Source organism: Nycticebus coucang, chromosome 2 (genome assembly GCF_027406575.1).
Source record: "Nycticebus coucang isolate mNycCou1 chromosome 2, mNycCou1.pri, whole genome shotgun sequence".
Taxonomy (NCBI): Eukaryota; Metazoa; Chordata; class Mammalia; order Primates; family Lorisidae; genus Nycticebus; species Nycticebus coucang.
The window spans coordinates 42,299,763-42,317,029 of record NC_069781.1 but is presented as its reverse complement, the minus strand read 5'-3'; the positions used below and the strand labels follow the sequence as shown (position 1 = coordinate 42,317,029).

At 40.7% G+C, this 17,267-nt stretch overlaps 1 protein-coding gene across 1 annotated transcript in view; it reads left to right on the top strand.

The window, feature by feature from the left end:
- The window catches only part of MELK (maternal embryonic leucine zipper kinase), a 102,748-nt gene that overhangs the window by 55,360 nt on the left and 30,121 nt on the right, over positions 1-17,267 (top strand). The window contains exons 9-11 of the mRNA XM_053568789.1: positions 4,594-4,662; positions 6,075-6,173; positions 9,806-9,892. Of these exons, the coding sequence (XP_053424764.1) occupies positions 4,594-4,662; positions 6,075-6,173; positions 9,806-9,892 (255 nt within the window). The remainder of the gene's footprint in view (positions 1-4,593; positions 4,663-6,074; positions 6,174-9,805; positions 9,893-17,267) is intronic.

Below are 17,267 nucleotides of genomic sequence, written 5' to 3'. Positions count from 1 at the left end.
TATTGCTAGATTAATTGAACATATTTCCTTGTTTACTGGCCATTTAGACATTCTTTTTGGGGAATTACTAATACTTGTGAATATCCCTTGTCTATTTTCTTTTGGAATGTATGCTTTTTATCTCATTCCTTCATTTATTTAACAAATATTGAGTATCTTTTATATACTAGGTCAAACACTGTTCTAGGTAAAAAAAAAAAAATAGGCAAAATTCTTGTGACTAAGGAGTTTATATATATTCCAATGTAGTGAGGCAGAAAAGCAAGTAAATAAAATATAATATGAAAAGTGGTGATAAGGATAATAGAGACAGGTAGGCATGGAAGGGAGGCAGAGAATGTTCTGTGTTATAAAGGTGGTCAGGGGGCCTCACTGATATCACGGGTGTTTAAATGGAGACCTGCAGAGGATAATGCAGAAGCTCTGCTGGTATCTGGGGAAAGCACTGGAGGCAGAGGAACAGTAGGAGCAAAAGCCCCACCTAAGGCAAGACTGTAGTTTGGCAGGTGAGGGGGAGAGTTAGGAGGTGAGTGTGAGAGGCAGCAAGGAATGGGGTTGGCATACAGACCATACAGAGTCTTGGAGCCAAAGTGAGGAATTTGGATTTCATTCTGAGCAAGATAGGAGCCACTGGAAAGTTTAAAGTGACACAACTTGACTCAATGTTTTAGAAGGACATTAATGGTAGTGAGTGGAGACTAGAATTTGGAGGACAGTAGTAGAATCTGAAAGACCAGTTAGTGGGATCCTATTGCGATACGCCAGATGAGAGATGCTAGTGGCTTAAATAGGGTTGTGGTGGTGGAAGTAGTGACAAGCGACTCTACATATATTTTGAATATAAAGCCAAAAGATGTTGCTGAATTGAATAGAGTGTGTGAGAGAAAGAGTAGTTTAAGATGACTTCGAGGATTTGGGTCTGCACAACTGTTAGAAACTGTTATCATTTACTGAGAAGAGGAGAAATATAGGAAGAACAGGTTTGGTGGTGGTGGTGACATTTTTCGTGATTTGTGAGAATATATATGTGATTAAATATATTAATCCTTTGTCATTTAGGTAGAAAAGGTTTTTTTCTCAGTTGGTACCTTTGTCAGTTTTGTTGTACTGAAATGTCAAATTTTTATTTTGTCACGTATAGTCTTTATAGTTTTCAGCTTTGCTATCATGTCTAGAGAGATTCTAAAAACAATCACCCATGTTTTCTTTAAGTACTCTTTTTTTTTTTTTTTTTTTTTTTTTTGTAGAGACAGAGTCTCACTTTATGGCCCTCAGTAGAGTGCCGTGGCCTCACACAGCTCACAGCAACCTCCAACTCCTGGGCTTAAGCGATTCTCTTGCCTCAGCCTCCCGAGTAGCTGGGACTACAGGTGCCCGCCACAGCGCCCGGCTATTTTTTGGTTGCAGTTTGGCTGGGGCCGGGTTTGAACCCGCCACCCTCGGGTATATGGGGCCGGTGCCTTACCGACTGAGCCACAGGCGCCACCCTTCTTTAAGTACTCTTATGGTTTTGTATTTGCATTTAATCTGAGTGGAATTAATTTTGGTATATACAGGGTGTTCCAAAGGTCACCATACATAGGGAATCAACAAACTCCTATTTTGTTGTTGTTTTTCTTTTTTGACAGAGCTTCAAGCTGTTACCCTGGGTAGAATTGCTGTGGCATCACAGCTTACAGCAACCTCCAACTTCTGAGCTTAAGCAATTCTCTTGCCTCAGCCTTCCAAGTAGCTGGAACTACAGGCGCCCGCCACAACATCCGGCTCCTTTTTTGGTTGTAGTTGTCGTTTGTCAGGCCCGGGCTGGATTTGAACCCACAAGCTCTGGTATGTGGCTTGCGCCTTAGCCACTTGAGCTACAAGCGCTGAGCCTCCTATTTTGTTTTATATTATATATATATATATTTTACGTTTTTTTAATAGTCTCTTACTTTTCACACAAATTATGCCATGAATTTATAGGGAATAGGTTCCAGCAGGTCAGGGTCTTTTCCATTGGCTTTACAAAGTGCACTGTGGCTATTATGCCATGAATTCCCAAGGAATAGGTTCCAGCACCTTTTCACTGGTTCTCACATGTGCTACACGATATGCCTGTTATGCCTTGAATTCATAGGGAATAGGTTTCAGCAATTCAGGCTCCTTTCCTTTGGTTCTCAGAGTGTGCCTCTCTGGATAGCACCAGCTTCAGTTGAACCCAGCTACCTTTCTCTTTGTCATCCTCCCTTTTCTGATCATTTTTCTTCATGGCTCTTAGAGTACTTAATATGCTTGATAGGAACGTTAATCCTCTTGGCAAGAATCTTGCCCTTGTTTGTTTATAACATGCCAGCAGCATGCTGGGTAACATTGTAGACTCTTCCAGTTTTGCCATGGTAACATTTTCTGGTATGCCTTTTTGAAAAATACCCATTCCCTGATGTCTACAATATCATCTTGTAGATTCACATCTGTATAGTCAGAGGAACAACTCTGTTTTCTAAAACGTCTGAAGAACATGTATCAGATGATGCCTCTCCTTTTTCCCCTTGTGTTCATCAGTTTGGTGAATTACCGGAAGAAGGTGTCTCCAGCCAAAAGGAGGCTATATTTTATATTTATGTATCAACGCATAGAGAAATATTTTATAAAATCTTATAATGAATATTTTGTAAATAAAGGTATGTTTAGCTAGAATTTCCCATTTTCCTATGGATATATGCTTACTTTTGGGACATTCCGTACTTTTTTTTTTTTTTTTTTTTTGTAGTGACAGTCTCACTGTACTGCCCTCGGGTAGAGTGCTGTGGCGTCACACGGCTCACAGCAACCTCACCTCTAACTCTTGGGCTTACGCGATTCTCTTGCCTCAGCCTCCCGAGCAGCTGGGACTACAGGCGCCCGCCACAATGCCCGGCTATTTTTTTGTTGCAGTTTGGCTGGGGCTGGGTTTGAACCCGCCACCCTCGGCATATGGGGCTGGCGCCCTACTCACTGAGCCACAGGCGCCGCCCGGGACACTCCGTACTTTTAATTATAGTTCGATCAGTTTTTCTCAGACAATCAGTGTGATATCTGAGCATCTTTGAACAAAGTGATCTTACTGTGAGAAATTATTGTATCATTTCCTCTGAATTGAGAAAGAGGGGAGTGTGACACATCCTATAAAGAGGTATTCTGTCACCTGTTAGTGTTGAGCAAGTCCTTGGTCTTATCTTTGGTTGATACTTAGTGATCATAATTTCTGAGTATATTACCTTATAAATGTTTGTCTCCTGAGTCTCTTCTATTCCCAAAAGGTACTGGCCTTAGAAAATGGCTTTGGTCATTTCCTTCAGTGATTGTTAATTCTGCTCTATGGATGCAACCTGTTTTTAACCCTGGTCTGTGCCCTGCTACCAAATATACTTTTCTGCTGCTTCATTTTGTCATTTGATAATTACATTGAGGTTATAAACTAAAATTTGTTTCAGTGGTACAAAATTTGACTACAATATACACTTGCTGTTCGTTTAGTCGTGTTATATATGGTTTCCCAAAAGATGCCCCTAAAGTCACCATATGTAGGGAAAATGGGGACTTGTAGCTACCTTTTTTTTTTGAGACAGAGTCTTGCTTTGTCGCACAGTAGAGTACTGTGGCGTCATAGCTCACAGCAACCTCTAATTCTTGGTGGCGTCATAGCTCACAGCAACCTCTAATTCTTGGACTTAAGCAATTCCCTTGCCTCAGCCTCTCAAGTAGCTGGGACTATAGGTGCTGGTCACAACACCTGGCTATTTTTTGTTATAGTTGTCATTGTTGTTTGGCAGGCCTGGGCTGGATTTGAATCCGCCACCTCGGATGTATATGACTGGCGCCCTAGCCACTGAGCTATACAAAATTGTCAATACAAAATTTTATAAAAAATTTTTATAAATACTAAAAAAAATTCTGTATATGTTGGCCACCTCTTTGTGACATTTTATAATAACTATTTTCTAAATAAAGGTACATTTAGCAGCTCAGTGCCTGTTGCTCAGCGGCTAGGGCACCCGCCACATACACCAGAGTTGGTGGGTTTGAATCCAGCCTGGTCCTGCCAAACAACAATGACAACTGCAACGAAAAAATAGCTGGGCGTTGTGCTGGGCACTAGTAGTCCTAGCTACTCGGGAGGCAGAGGCAAGAGAATTGCTTAAGCCCAGGAGTTAGAGGTTGCTGTGAGCTGTAACGCCATGGCACTCTACCCAGGGTGACATAGCGAGACTCTGTCTCAAAAGGAATGGAAAAAAAAGGGTACATTTTAGCTATACTTTCCCATTTTCCCTATGCATGGTGACTTTAGGGACACTGTAGATTCCAAAGACCTATAACATTTATGTTTTCCACATTAGATTTTCTGTGCTTTAGCCCCTCTCTGATACGTGGAGAATTTAGAGGTGATAATAATATTTAATTTACTGGATTTTGTTCTTTAAGGCAAGAAATGGATTTCTTAGTATTAGTAATGTTAAGCAAGTCTTGTAGTTGAAGTCTTTATGCTTGGAAGTAAACCTCCAGCATGTTATTACCTTAGAAATCTCTGTAAGGGCTTATTGAACCAAATCACTTAAATGTTCTGTTTTTTTATAGAGAGGAAAATATGATGTTCCCAAGTGGCTTTCTCCCAGTAGCATTCTGCTCCTTCAACAAATGCTGCAGGTAAACTTTGTTATTATTTTAAAATTGTAAAGGTCTATGGAATTGTTTGATTTAGCTTTTAAGGTATCTGTTGTGCTACTACAGTTACTATGATCTGTTAGCTTGGAACAATTTCATTCCTCTTTCTACCATGCATATATCTTCTACTAGATCCTTAATTATGTTGTATATCCATTTTTTTAGACATCTACCATTTGTCGTTGCTGGTATTGTTTTTCTTTTCCTTGAGCATTGTCTGTTTTCTCTAATAGCTCTTACTCTTATTTTCTTGTTTCCACTCTTGCACATGACATACGTAGCAGATACCAAGTAAATGGTTGAATGAATTGCTGTACAATTTAACTGGCCCTGTGATCCTAGTGCAATGGTTCTTAATCTTTAACAGGTATCAGAATAACCAGATGGGGGCTTGTTAAAACACAGATTGCTGAGCCCCACCCTCAGAGTGTCTGATTCAGTAGATCTGAGGTAGAACTAAATCTGCATTGCTAGAAGTTCCCAAATGATGCTGATGCTGCTAGTCTTGGAACCACACTTCGAGAACCACTGATTAGTGGGATGAGCTTCTGAGGGTAAAAAAATAGAAGCGTTGAAGTCTGGGTATCCCCGCTACTGATCAGTAGGCATATGTATCACCTAAACTGGTTCTCACCTATAAAATGGGAACCTCACTGCTATGTAGTGAGTGTTATGAGGATAAAACGAGACTGATAGGAAATGTTTTGAAGATATAAGTACCTTATTAGTGCAATTTTTTTTTAATTATGTATTCAGAATATCTTCAAGTTTTTCCATCTATTAAGTCATCTCCACCTATTCAAAATTTACCTCAGGCTCACCTACCTTGATTAAGTAGGGGCAGGCCACCAAATCTTCATAATGAGATTGAAAATGGCTTACTCTTCCTTTTAGACTCCCCCCAAATTTAATCTTTGTTGATCAATTTTTCTCTCCACATTTGAAAATTACAAATGGAAAGGAAAGGTGTGCTTTTCAACTCGTTCTATATGATTGTGAGCTCATCGGAGGTAGAGATTGCATATTCAGTATGAATGCCCTGCATTGCGGCTGCTTGAATATTAAATTGGTGAATATTTCCCTTGAATAGGTTTTCTAGCAAGAGACTATTACATCATACAATAGATTGACTGCACTTCATGAATAATGTCCATACCAATGAAGTTCATGTTTGTTAAACATTTGTCTTCTAAGCCTATGGTGGTTGCTATAGTTTTCTTGCTTCTATTGCCTTTTTTGAAGAATTTATTCCAAGGCCATTTTAAGGTCTTTGACAAAATTTTTCATGATAAAGTTTACATCTGTTCTGATGCATTTTGAGTTCTCATGAGGAAAGTTGTTCTATGTTCTCTATTTGAAATGTTAATCTCTAGCTACTTCTTAATGGCCACTAGGTGGACCCAAAGAAACGGATTTCTGTGAAAAATCTATTGAACCATCCCTGGATCATGCAAGATTACAACTGTCCTGTTGAGTGGCAAAGCAAGAATCCTGTAAGTAAAATGAAATCCAATAGAATTTTTTTTAAGTTTGGGTGATCTTTGTGTGAATTCAGAACCTACAATGCTATGGTCTAAATATAAAATAAAGCGTATTTTATAGACTTACTCATCAGATTGGTGTTTTGGAGATTTATAACCCGATGGACAGTGGTTCCTTAACTTGGTCTACACGTGAGACTCTCCTGGAACATTGAAAAGAAATGCCTGCCCCCCCATCCCAGAATACCTAATGAGTATTTTTAAAAGCTCCCAGGGGTTGGCGGCGCCTGTGGCTCAGTGAGTAGGGCGCCGGCCCCATATGCCGAGGGTGGCGGGTTCAAAACCAGCCCCGGCCAAACTGCAACAAAAAAATAGCCAGGTGTTGTGGCGGGCGCCTGTAGTCCCAGCTGCTCGGGAGGCTGAGGCAAGAAAATCGCGTAAGCCCAAGAGTTAGAGGTTGCTGTGAGCTGTGTGACGCCACGGCTCTCTACTAGAGGGCGGTACAGTGAGACTCTATCTCTACAAAAAATAAAAAAGCTCCCAGGGGCTTCTCATGTGTAGTACTCACAGTGCTCTGGGAATCTCAGGCCAGTTACTAACTTTGCAAAGTCTGTCTATTCATCTGTAAGAAGTAGGTTAAACCAGTTATACTTCCCAGAGTAGTTATGAAGTTAAAGGTGGTTCTCAAATTTTTTAGTGGGAGGAGGACTCCTTTACCTTCCTATCACTTACTTATTAAGTCATTTTAAAGTAACAGCAATAAACCTATTACATATTATCCCAAATATATATATAGATTTTTTTTCAGTTTTTTTTGGCCAGGGGTGGGTTTGAACCCACCACCTCTGGCATATGGAGCCAGCACCCTACCCCTTTGAGCCACAGGTGCTGCCCTATCCCAAATATTTTTATGAAGAATAACCATTTAAAAAATCAATTTAGCAGAGGCCAGGTGTGGTGGCTCACGTCCGTAATCCTAACACTTTGGGATTCCAACGCAGGTGGATTGCCTGAGCTCACAGGTTCAAGATCAGCCTGCCTAAGAATGAGACCGCGTCTCTAAAAATAGCCAGGTGTTGTGGCAGGCGTCTATAGTTCCAGTTATTCAGGAGGCCAAGGCAAGAGAATTAGGCTCAATTACTTGAGCTCAAAAGTTTAAGGTTGCTATGAGCTATGATTCTATGGCACTCTACTGAGGGTGACAAAGTGAGACTGTCTCCAAAAAAAAAAAAATCAATTTAGCAAAAAGAGTGGTATTGTTTTACATCTTTGCAGATTTCTTTAGAGTCTGGCTTAATAGAAGACACTTAGATACATATCTGCTTCTGCAATCAGCCTGTTTTATATGTTGCTTTTATTGAAGCATGTGAAGAAAATGCAGCCTCACATTGATAAGTAATTAGAAAAGGGAGAAGTATTTGAATAGCCTTTCCAGATAATTTGGGCTGTTCTCTGATATTCCACCAAAACTTCTGTAGTTGAAGGGGCCTTTGTAAAGGACCAACAGCAAGCTTAGAGGTGGGTCTCAGACACCTTATAGTATAGACTTAGCACAACTGTGGTGTATCTGCTTTCTAGAATAATCCCACCAATACATGTTAATACTCTTCCCAGTGGTCAGATGATCTTGAAAAAAATGTACTTCCTTCAAGCTCCTTCTCACTATTCTGCCCACTCTTCTGGCCATGCAACTGAAATATCTCCTATTCTCCGATCACTGTCAACTCCTAAAATTTCTTTTATCCACATTTTCCACACACCTCCAGGTTATCTTTAATATCTATTGAGCAAATACAACATAATTCTCATACCTGTCAACACTAGGAGACTGAGAACAGCAGTGTGCCAGTGTCTGAGCAGTGTGGCAGCAGGGCCAGGATGGTGGTGGTGTGCCCCTTGTGAAGTGGAGAGGGTGGGTGGTGCAAATGCCTGTGTTCAGCCATTGGGGGTCATCATTTCTCCATGTGTGGAGAGCTTTGCATGTCTTCTCAGCCATGATCCTAATAGAGTAGGACACACTACTATTTCTAACAGAACAGATGCCAAAATGAAGTTTCTGATTTCTGCAATTCAAATTTTTTTTTGAGACACAGTATAAAGAAAAACAAACCTGAGTGTTTCAAAAGAGTATATGGTTTTCCTAACATCTTCGTACGGTATGATAATTGCTAATATTTATTGAATACTTAGATTAGACTAGTGTACCATAATAGTAGGTGCTGTCTGTATATTATACTATGGCATAATATAAGTAGAACTCTTAGAGTAGTACCTTTAGGAAGCACTATTTTTCTATGGGTTTTATGTTTTTTAAATCCTTTAACCCATTTAGTCTCCAGACTAACCTTCCTTAGTAGGTGCTGTTACTGCCTCCATTCTGCAGATAAAGCATCTGAGATGTAGAATCATTAAGGTCAAACAACTAGACAGTGTAGAATTTGAACCCAGACAGAAGGGTTCCAGAATGGAATGGATCTGTTAGATCAGCTGGTTCAATCTTAGATCCCGTATCTTGTGTATCCTGTGCATGCATCTATAGCCTTGGTGGCAAGCAGTGCTCGTCTGGCCTCTGTTGAAATAGCTACTGGAACAGGGTCATGGAGAGGTGGTATTGTGTTATAGCAGAAAAACCCTGGGCTAGGAGTGGAAAATGCCAGTCTTGGATAGTTCACAGTAACTTTTATGGATATTCTAATGCCAATCTCTTATGGATGTTTGGGTCAATTTTTTGTTAAAAGTTTGTATAGAGGTTCTCAATTATTCATTTTTCCCCTCAAATTGTCTATGCTGGTACCTTCAGCATAGAGTGATTGTGCAGCATCTATGGCACCATCGTAAGGGCTTCTTGGATTGTGATAAACCTCAAACATAATCTGTAGTCTTAAAACAAATATGTTTTAAGTCTGAATCCCTCTTTTTTTTTTGTAGAGACAGAGTCTCACTTTACTGCCCTCGGTAGAGTGCCGTGGAATCACACGGCTCACAGCAACCTCCAGCTCTTGGGCTTATGTGATTCTCCTGCCTCAGCCTCCCGAGCAGCTGGGACTACAGGCACCTGCCAAAACGCCCGGCTATTTTTTTGTTGGCCGGGGCTGGGTTTGAACCCACCACCCTCGGTATATGGGGCCGGCGCCCTACTCACTGAGCCACAGGCGCCGCCCTGAATCCCTCTTTTATTAGTCTATTGTACAGCCACTGATTTTTAGATGCCTAGATGGCTGCTCTTTGATCAAAATGCCAATGCAGGTCTCGTGATGACCCTTGGCTGCACAACAGAATTTTAACAATTGATGAAATCATTTTGGGCTGTGAAGAGCTGGGAAAGGGCTCATCTTCTTAAAATACTTGTTGTCATATGCTTGCATCTTCAAAAATTGTAGACAATGTTGATTCTTACCATGATTCTTGACAGATTCATGTTGTTTTTGCATATTGGTGTGTGATTTTATAAAGTAGTTATACTGGTGTTAAAATTTCAAAGCCCGTGTGGTGCCTGTAGCTCAATGGAGTAGGGTGATGGCCCCATATGCTGGAGGTGGCGGGTTCAAACCCAGCCCCGGCCAAAAAAAACCCAAAACACATTAAAATTTCAAAGGCATAAGGTATTTGTAATTTTGGTTAATACTTTATACTTTTTTTTGTAGTTTATTCACCTTGATGACGATTGTGTAACAGAACTTTCTGTACATCACAGAAACAACAGGCAGACAATGGTGGACTTAATTTCATTGGTAAGAAAGACAACCTGAATTAAAGAGTATAAATTTTGTTTCATTGTTCTTTTTACTCTTTTTTTTAGCCTCAATAGAGAATTCTTTATTTTTATCCAAAACAACACAATAAAAACATCCCCAACAATACATAAACCTATATATAAAATATAGACTATCTCCAGTATTTTTCTTTTATATGGTAGCACACCAGCATTTGTAAGAGAATATATTGCTGATGGGCAAGGGGAAACTGATTTGGGCAATGACATAGTCAGGCATTAACATTCAAAGACCAGGTAAACACCAATTTTAGCCAGAAAAGCAGTATTAAGAGTTTCTGTGAGGCTGGGGTTTACATACTCCATTCTCTGTTCCTGGTCATTTTATCCAGCCTGATTGTTCTCAATCATGTTTCTTGGCCTTTGGAGTGGTACTAGGAAGGTACGGAGAATGCCATACCAAACTTTCACCATGAAAAATCTTAACAGATATGATAAAACTTTAAAGAAAGAGTAGCTGTATTTCAGAAATATCTGTCCTAGTAATTTTTAAGAAAGCTTACCATAAATACTTCCAAAAACAACAGGCTCAACAAAATATTTTGTAACATCCTGTGTATAGTAGTAAATATCTACTCAGGCCATTTGCCAAATTCTGTTTAATCTGTTTCTTACATACCCATTTATCTCAGGAAGGTCAATAATCATCTGATTTCTTCTCTACTTAATGATCCATTGTTAGCCTAATTTTAGCAATGGAAGAAAAAACTGGTGTATGTTTTAAGTCAACTGCTCTCTTTAAATTTCATAGTTTCTATTATATTTCACCATTATTTTTTTGTGTACTTACAGGAGGTAATCTCTCAGTTATGAAAAATAAAACTTCAGTTTCAGGGTTTAGAAAGCAAAAGGGAAATTCTTTCCTAAACCCTTTTTTTGTTTAAAACTTTAAACGTACAAGACCAAACACAGGCACTCCAAAAACGAAAAATGAAGCCAAACCACAAAATTACTCGATAGTTAGAGAAGACAGCTCTGATTTGGGGAGGGGGGCGGTCATCTCTGGTCGCCTCAGCACAAGCACTGGTCTTTGGCTGCTCTGGCACTTCTTCCTCCTTCTTTGTCAGCCCAACAAGAGACCCCAGGGGAAAAGTGCTTTCACAATTCTGCGTTGAGGAGACCTGTGAAATTACAGGCATTTGAACTTTATCTATGCATTATAAATAGCATTTTTCAGCCAGGTGCAGTGGCTCATGCCTGTAATCCTAGCACTCTGGGAGGCTGAGGTGGGTAGATTGCTTGAGCTCAGGAGTGTAAGACTAGCCTGAGCAAAAGTGAGACCCTGTCTCTACTAAAAATAGAAAAAAACTCGTGAGGCATGGTAGCACACACCTGTAATCCCAGCTCTACTGAGGAGGCTGAGGCAGGAGGATTGCTCAAGCCCAGGAATTGAGATTGCTATGAGGTATGACACTGTGGCACTCTACCCATGGTGGCAGAATGAGACTGTGTCACCCACACACATACACATATGCAGTGAAAAAAATTTAAAAAATAAACAAACTTGTCTACAGAGGATCAGCAGAGTCCTAATTTTGACTACTTTAAAGTTCTCTTATAGAAAAACTAATCAGGCATGTGGTGGCATCTATACCCACAGCTGTTCAGGATAAGATGATTGCATGAGCCCAAGACTTTGAGGTTGCTGTGAGCTATGATGTCTTAGCTCTCAACCCCAGGGTAACTGAATGATACTTTGTATCAAAAACAAACAAACAAACAAAAAAAAAAAACTCTTACAGACAACTGTAGTTCTGTTGTGTAAATAAGTAAAACACTAAGCAGTTTTCTAACCTAAAAGCACCTAGGGTTTTTTTTTTAAATACTTGATTGACTTTATTTATTTTTTTATTAAATCATAGCTGTGTACATTAATGCAATCATGGGGTACAATGTGCTGGTTTTATATACAATTTGAAATATTTTCATCAAACCGGTTAACATAGCCTTCATGGCATTTTCTTAGTTATTGTGTCCAGACATTTATATTCTACACCTAGTAAATTTCTTTTATTTATTTATTTTTTATTGTTAAATCATAGCTGTGTACGTTAGTGCAATCAAGGGGTACAATGTGCTGGTTTCATATATAATCTGAAATATTCTCATCAAACTGTTCAATGTAGCCTTCATGGCATTTTCTTAGTTATTGTATGTAGACATTTGTATTATGCCTTTAGTAAGTTTCACCTGTACCCTACACCTAGTAAATTTCATAGGTACCCTTATAAGATACACCATAGGTGTGGTCCCACCAATTACCCTCCCTCCACCCATCCTCCCCCCACCCCCAAATCTAGGATTTTCTTCTAACCTAAAAGCAGCTATTATCATGTCACCCCCAAGCTTATGAAACAAGTACTATAAAATCATTACTATGATTTCGGTGTTGGATCATTTTTACCACTCTGAGATGTATCCAACCTGTAGCCCATGGGCTGCATGCTGATTTTGTGAGGACGTTTTTTTTTGCTTATCTATGATATCAGATACCGATGAATCTTTTTTTCTTTGATAATCAAACTTTGTTAGTGTTTTGTGTTTTAACGTGTAGCCCCAGATAATTTTTTTTTTTTTCTTTTTAAACAGCCTTAAGCTGTCACCCTGGGTGGAGTACCATGGCTTCATAGCTCACAGCAACCTCCAACTCTTGGGCTCAAGTGATCTTCTTGCCTCAGTTTTTCGATTTTTAATAGAGACAGGCTCTTGCTTTTGCTCAGGCTAGTCTCAAACTCGTGAACTCAAGCAGTCCACCTGCCTTGGCCTCCTAGAGTGCTAGGATTACAGGTGTGAGCCACTACACCCAGCCTAAGATACTTCTTAGTCTTCTAATGTACAGCCAAGAAAAAAAAAGTTGAACACCCTTGCTAGATCATGCCTATATATTTTTTAATTTTTCTAGAGATGGTGCATTCATAGCTGTTTCTGAACACAATCTAACTCGAGGATTGCATTTAGCTTTGCTTCCAACCCAGTCTTTCATCATTCATGATTTGTGTATATATATATATATATTTTTTTTTTCCCTGTTCTTTAGCTTGCAAAGTAGAATCCTTAAGCTATTTATTTAGTGAAACAAAGAGCCTTTCAGTGAAGAGGAAATATAAAAAAATTCTTTTGAATGACATAATAAGCAAAGGTTTTGGAATATGTCTGGAAAATGGAAGTATAATTTACTTTTCATGCATAATACCTTTAAGAGAATGGCAGGCATTGGAAATTGCTGCAAGATATGTCAGATTCTTAGTCTTTTATCAATTCAAGTTTCCATTTAAGCAATCTAAAAAAAAATTGCAGAACCTCTTTCTTGGGATGATCTTTAACAGAAGACTTACATTTTAGATGCCAAAATTGTTTCTTATAAAAAATTTTGAATACCGGGTGGCGCCTGTGGCTCAGTTGGTAAGGCGCCGGCCCCATATACCGAGGGTGGCGGGTTCAAACCTGGCCCCGACTGAACTGCAACCAAAAAATAGCCGGGCGTTGTGGCGGGCGCCTGTAGTCCCAGCTACTTGGGTGGCTGAGGCAAGAGAATCGCTTAAGCCCAGGAGTTGGAGGTTGCTGTGAGCTGTGTGAGGCCACGACACTCTACTGCGGGCCATAAAGTGAGACTCTGTCTCTACAAAAAAAAAAAAAATTTTTTTGAATACCCACAAATGTAGAGAGGATAGTGTAATCACACTGAGTTTCCATATTCTCATCATTCACTTTCAACAATTAATAACATTTTTCTAATATTATCCATATCCCAGAACCCTATTTACCCTTTCCAGATAGGGTATTTCAAAGCAAATCACAGATACCATGTCATTTTATCCAGAAGAAATAGCTATGGGATCTATAAACTTAAACTTGAATCTTAAAGTAATATACTCAGAGTTTCAAGAATCATTGAAAAAAATAAGTCTTTCAAATAGTACCTTTCATGAGGTCTTTACCTACAATTTTCAAACTCAAAAGTCAAATGGAAATATGAATTAATTGCTTTCCTTCTGATGCAGAAACCACATAGATAACGAAGTATTTAGTATACTACATCTCTATTACATCTCTAAAGATCTTCTCAGTTACTCTGAAAGCTAAGCACCACCAACAGTGGGAACGTAGTGAGGAAAGAAATAGTTTTCCTTTTGTTGTACTTCTCTCATTCTTTTTTTTTTCTTTTGAGACAGAGTTTCACTCATTTACCCAGGCTGGAGTGCTGTGGCATGATCATAGCTCACTGCAGCCCCCAACTCCTTAGCTCAAGCAACCCTCCGACTCAGCTTCCTACATAGCTGGAACTATAGGTGTGTACCGCCATGCCTGGTTTATTTAAAAAAAAAAAAAAAAAAAAAAATTTTTTTTTTTTTTTTTTTTTTAGAGATGGGGTCGCATCATGTTGACAAGGCTAGTCTTGAACTCATGGCCTCAAGTGCTCCTCCTGCCTCAGCCTCCCCATCTTCTTTTATTCTTAAATGCCTGTTTATACTTATGTTCAGTCCCAGGGATGAAAAGAATATAGGCTATTCACTCGATATTAGAGATTCTTTTTGTTGTTGAAACAGAGTCTCACTATGTCACCCTTGGTAGAGTGCTGTGGTGTCACAGCTAACAGCAACCTCAAACTCTTGTGCTTAAGCAATCCTCTTGCCTCAGCCTCCCAAGTAGCTGGGACTACAGGTGCCCGCCACAACGCCTGGCTATTTTTTGTTGCATTTGTCATTGTTGTTTAGCTGGTCCGGGCCAGTTTCGAACCCGACATCTTTGGTGTATGTGGCACTGAGCCTATATCAGAGATTCTTATCTTGGCTGTACTGTGCTATGGGCCCTGAGCCTATATCAGAGATTCTTTTTTTTTTTTTGTAGAGACAGAGTCTCACTTTATGGCCTTCGGTAGAGTGCCGTGGCCTCACACAGCTCACAGCAACATCCAACTCCTGGGCTTAAGCGATTCTCTTGCCTCAGCCTCCCGAGCAGCTGGGACTACAGGCGCCCGCCACAACGCCTGGCTATTTTTTGGTTGCAGTTCGGCCGGGGCCGGGTTTGAACCCGTCACCCTCGGTATATGGGGCCGGCGCCCTACCTACTGAGCCACAGGCGCCGCCCTATATCAGAGATTCTTATCTTGGCTGTACTGTGGAATCACTTGGGAACTTTATTTATTCATTTATGTATTTATTTTGAGACAGTGTCTCACTGTATCACTCTGGGTAGAGTGCGGTGGTGTCATAGCTCACAGCAACCTCAAACTCGTAGACTTGAGCAGTCCTCTTGCCTCAGCCTCTAAGTAGCTGGGACTACAGGCATCTCTGCCATCATGCCTGGCTAGTTTTTCTATTTTTAGTAGTGCTCTTGAACCCCTGAGCTCAAGCAGTCTACCTGCCTTGGCCTCCCAGAATGCTAAGAATATAGATGTGAGCCACTGCACCTGGTCTACTTTTAAAATAATCTGGATTTGTAAGTGCCATTCCCAGAGGGGTATGGCAGAGGCATCAGAATTACTTAAAGCTTCCTAAATGATTGTGGTATGCAGCCAGGAGTTGAGAAGCACTGCTCTAGAGTCCTGCGATTTAAAGCATGGTCTAGGACAGCATCAGTGTCCCTTAGGATTTAGGTGCTTGTGAGAAACACAGAATTTCTAAGGCTTTACCTCAGACGTACTGAATCTGTATCTTTATGTCCGAGTGATTCATATGCACATTAAAGCTGGAGAAGTATTGGTCCAGGTTCATTTTTCTTAACCTGGAGTGATTTCCCCCCCATGGAGACATTTGGGAATGTCTGGAGACATTTTTGATTGTCGCAATTGAGGGGTGTGTGTGTACTACTGATATCTAGTGGGTAGTAGAGGTCAGCAATGCCACTAAACATCCTACAGTGCACAGAATGGCCTCTCACAGAAAGAATTGTCCAGGTCAGACATCAATAGTGCCAAAATTGCCGGGTGCAGTGGCTCACTCCTATAATCCCAATACTCTGGGAGGCTGAGGCGGGTGGATTGCTCAAGCTCAGGGGTTTGAGACCAGCCTGAGCCAGAGCAAGACCTCATCTCTAAAAATAGCCGAGCGTTGTGGTGGGCGCCTGTAGTCCCAGCTACTTGGGAGGCTGAGATAAAAGGATTACTTGAGCCCAGGAGTTTGAGGTTGCTGTGAGCTGTGATCCTACAGTACTCTACCAAGGGTGACAGAGTGAGACTCTTGTCTCAGAAACAAAGGTAGTGCCAAAATTAGTATATGAGAGGTAGTCTCAGAGCTTCTTTGTAGTTTCCAATTTGAAGAGCCTCAGGAAAACCAAGTCTGAGATTAGCTGGGTCTGTTCCCTTTTCATTAAGGCATCTTGGAAGCTCTGCCTTTACTTTTAAGATTGATTAGGCAGGGGGGCGGCGCCTGTGGCTCAGTGAGTTGGGCACCGGCCCCATATGCTGAGGGTGGTGGGTTCAAACCCAGCCCCGGCCAAACTGCAACAAAAAATAGCCGGGCGTTGTGGAGGGCGCCTGTAGTCCCAGCTGCTCGGGAGGCTGAGGCAAGAGAATCGCGTAAGCCCAAGAGAGATTGCTGTGAGCTGTGTGATGCCACGGCACTCTACCGAGGGCTATAAAGTGAGACTCTGTCTCTACAAAAAAAAAAAAAAAAAAAAAAAAAGATTGATTAGGCAGGACAGAGATTAGTTCAGTGTGATCCCTGCTAGTGTGGTGTTGCTGACTTTTGTGTGTATAAAGAGAGGGAGAAACTATTATTTTCAAACATTTGACCATATATGGAACTCTCACTTCTATGTTGTAAGCAGAAGCACCCCTGCTGATTTTTATATTCAATAGTCAAAGTCTCATATATCTCATGATTTTGAGTGAGCTTATTGTAGCCTTTTTGAGATTCCTAAGAGTAGTGCTAGAGTTTATTGCGGTCCTTACTTTCCCCATTCTGCTATCCACGAGTGGCCTCTGGAATGTGGGAGCAGTCATTCATCTGAACTTCACTAAGGGTCATACGTGCATATGAGAACCTATTCTGACTAAGACAGATCCCTTTCCCCCACCCTGGGGATGCAAATAGCCACGTGTGTAAAGATTGAGAGAGTGAGGAGGAGAGTCAGGGAAGAGGAGAGGGCCACCCTTCGATTTCTCTGCCCCTCTGGACTAGTAGCTGCTTTTTCTCAGCCCAGATGCCTGGGAACGTCTTGAAACTGGAGGGTTTTTTTTTTGAGACAGTCTCTTATTGTGTCACTCTCGGTAGAAAGCTGTGGTGTCACAGCTCACAGCAGCCTCAAACTCTTAGGCTTAAGCAATTCTCTTGCCTCAGCCTCTCAAATGTCTGGGACTACAGGCACCCGCCACAACGCCTGGCTATTTTTTG